The 3,086-nt window shown below is 51.1% G+C and overlaps 2 protein-coding genes and 3 non-coding genes across 5 annotated transcripts in view; 2 read left to right on the top strand and 3 right to left on the bottom strand.

Annotated features, from left to right (window-relative positions):
* The first annotated feature begins 692 nt into the window (after window positions 1-692).
* On the top strand, window positions 693-766 carry PTSG_20151. The gene has a single exon. It is a non-coding gene; the product is annotated as a tRNA-Asn (tRNA).
* Window positions 767-833: 67 nt separating this feature from the next.
* Window positions 834-941, bottom strand: PTSG_20150. The gene has a single exon. It is a non-coding gene; the product is annotated as a tRNA-Gly (tRNA).
* Window positions 942-1,034: 93 nt separating this feature from the next.
* On the bottom strand, window positions 1,035-1,141 carry PTSG_20149. The gene has a single exon. It is a non-coding gene; the product is annotated as a tRNA-Gly (tRNA).
* A 512-nt stretch (window positions 1,142-1,653) lies between these two features.
* Window positions 1,654-2,504, bottom strand: PTSG_10245 (uncharacterized protein; the record flags this gene model as incomplete). The annotated part of the gene is made up of 3 exons (XM_004988527.1): window positions 1,654-1,811; window positions 2,042-2,114; window positions 2,394-2,504. The coding sequence occupies 3 exons, from the start codon at window positions 2,502-2,504 to the stop codon at window positions 1,654-1,656; spliced, it is 342 nt and encodes a 113-aa protein (XP_004988584.1).
* Window positions 2,505-2,940: 436 nt separating this feature from the next.
* The window catches only part of PTSG_10244 (uncharacterized protein), a gene marked incomplete at both ends in the record, with an annotated part of 1,738 nt that continues 1,592 nt past the window's right edge, over window positions 2,941-3,086 (top strand). The window contains one exon of the mRNA XM_004988526.1: window positions 2,941-2,958. Within this exon, the coding sequence (XP_004988583.1) occupies window positions 2,941-2,958 (18 nt within the window). The remainder of the gene's footprint in view (window positions 2,959-3,086) is intronic.

The following is a 3,086-nucleotide window of genomic DNA, read 5'->3' as shown; positions in this document are numbered from 1 at the left end:
ATTGGTGACAATAACACACGAGAGTGCGTTGCACGCGTGCGCGCAAAGGCTCAGGCCACCGTGCTGTGCCTGCCGTGCCTGCCGTTGCTGCTATGGCTGCTTCCTGGGAGAGCGGGTCTTGTTGGTCTCCTCAGTGCGCTGAGCTGGCTGCGGCATGGGACTGTGGACGGTGGACTTGACATTGGTGTCAGTGGCGTCCTGGATGAAGGGGAGGGCATGATGTGTGTGAGTGTGTGTGTGTGTGAGTGAGTGTGTTGAGTGTGAGTGAGTGAGTGTGTGTGTGTGTGTGTGGTGTGTGTGTGTGTGTGTGTGTGTGTGTGTGTGTGTGTGTGTGTGTGTGTGTGTGTGTGTGTGAGGGAGAGACGAGAAGGAGAGTGGAGAAGCTGAGCGATGTGAGGGCTGGGTGAAGGGGTGAGGAGTTGGGAGTGCGCACACAAACACGCATAGATACAAGCACACACATGCACACAAACACATGCACACACACACAAACACATGCACAGACACTCACACACGCGCGCACACACATGCACAGACACTCACACACACTCACACAAACACGCACCACCGCCACTGTGGTCTGTCGATGTGTCTTCCTTTGCCTTGATGAATTTGATCCGTTTTCGGTTTACTCTCGTGTTTGCTTCTTGGTTGAACAGAGGGAAGTTGCTCGCGGCAGCCAAGATGAACGGTCCCTTGTGGCGCAATTGGCTAGCGCGTTCGACTGTTAATCGAGAGGTTGCAAGTTCGAGCCTTGCCAAGGGAGCACGTTTTTTTTTGGTTTCTTTTTTTCCTTAGCCGCCTCAACACAAAGCAACAAAAAAAAGAAGCGTTGACTCAGCCGGGATTTGAACCCGGGCCTCCCGCGCACTGGGTGTCGTTGCGGCACTGGGAGAGAAAGAAATTGGCAGGCGGAAATTGTACCCCTCAACTACTGAGTCTCGTGCTGACCAAGCGGGAGTTACGAGCAGCTTTTGAATCAGTGCCGGGAGGCTGCGAGGATCGCGAAACAGAGAAAAAAAAGAATAGAACAGTGACTCAGCCGGGATTTGAACCCGGGCCTCCCGCGCACTGAAGCGCTCTTAATTAAGCGCTTGGGAGAAATTGGCAGGCGGAAATTGTACCCCTCAACTACTGAGTCGCGCTCTTGTTATGTGCCCAAGGGGAAAATCTGTATATCAAATGGATCGAGCCTCTGCAAACAGAACAACAACTTGGCTTTTTGCTTGTCTTCTTGTGCTTTGCTCCTTCTTTCTTGTGCTTTGCTGTTCTGTTGTGCTTTGCTGGCGCCACGACCGACTTGGACGCAAACAGGCAGACACCAAGCACACACAAAGCCACACGGCCACAACAACGATGGCAGACAGGCACGCGCAGCAATCAGGAGGCAGTGGGGCGCTTTGTGACCTTTCACGGGCCGTGTGCATGTTATGTGAAGCCAGCGACGTTGATTGTCACAATCAAGTCGTGTATCATTGCAGTGCACCATTATGAAAACGCAAGGCGTTGGGCACAACACACACACACACACACACACACACACACACACACAGACATACGCACACGAACAAGACACTGAAGCACACTGAGGGTGCCATTGTCAGCAACACACGAAGTCACACACACACACACACACACACACCCATGCTCTGTTCACTCTGGCTGCTTTGGTTGTTTGAGGGACTTTGCGAGCCGCTTTGGCGCGTGTACTTGCCGCCACGTCTCTGTTCGCTCGCGATCTGCGTCTGTGATGGACGAGAAGTCCAGTTTCTTCAGCCCGGGCAGCACACTGATGACAAACGTCCGGTACCCTGGAGAGCGCACACATGGATGAATGTGTAGAAGCGTGCATGCATCTCCGTGAGTGAGTGAGCGAGTGAGAGATAGAGAGATAGAGAGAGAGAGAGATATTGTGTGTGTGTGTGTGTGTGTGTGTGTGGGGGGGGGGTGATAGCACTTCGTTTTGAAATCCCGCCCATACTTGCATGCGCGCACACGAGCACACAGACACAGACACACACACACACACACACATGCACACCTGTTTCCTTCTCAATGGCGTTGCCATGCAAGCTGAGCATCCTCAGGTTATCCAGTTGTTGCAACTTTTTCACCTGTGGATGATAATGCACAGTTAAGAGCGGGATGAGCCGGAGTGCGAGCAGTTGGTGGGTGGGCGCGTTTGCTGTTGGTCACCATGAGACACAAACAAGCACACACACACACACACATACACACCAAAAGGTTTCGTACATGAACATACGCACACGCACACACATACATACATACACACACATACATACATACATACATACATACATACATACATACATACATACATACATACATACATACATACATACATACATACATACATACATACATACACACACCTCTTTCAGGGAGGAGATGGCATTGCCGTGCAAGTAGAGGACGCCCAGGTTGGGCAGACACGTGAGTTCACTCGACAGCGTGGTGAAGCCGTTGAAGGAGAGATCAAGCATGGTGATGGTGCTCAGGTCCCAGAGGATGTTGTTCTGAACGCAACGAGCACAAGGTGGACGAGTGTTGGTTGGTGCTGTGGATTACATGCGCGGTATGGGAATACGTACGCAAACAGCAAGACACACATGACGCTGGCCATCCATCCACACACACACACACACACACACACACACACACACACACACACACACACACACACACACACACACACACACACACACACACAAAGAACAAAGGTACAAGGGCATCTGGAAAAGCCTCCAAAAAGGAAAAGTCGCTGGTGGTGAGTCTCGAAGAGGAGCTGGGAGGTTTGGGCAGGTTCTTTATCTTTTCATTCGTAGCACTTGACGCTCGAGAGCGGAGTCCACGAGGTTTAGGGAGATAAAAGGGGGAAGAGAAAGAAAAAAATTATTGTTGCACGAGTACACACACTTCATGCCCCACCGCACTTTTGTTTTTTCCTTCTCCTGGATTCTCCTCTAAAGTACTAGAGTGCACCGATGGGAGAAACACCAAAAAAATGGCGAGAAAAAAAACGAAAAGCAATTATCAAATTAATCTCCTTGCAGCACCACCGCTGC

The sequence above is a fragment of the Salpingoeca rosetta genome (assembly GCF_000188695.1).
Source record: "Salpingoeca rosetta unplaced genomic scaffold supercont1.35, whole genome shotgun sequence".
In the NCBI taxonomy this organism is placed as follows: Eukaryota; class Choanoflagellata; order Craspedida; family Salpingoecidae; genus Salpingoeca; species Salpingoeca rosetta.
This window is presented reverse-complemented; position numbering and strand designations above follow the sequence as displayed.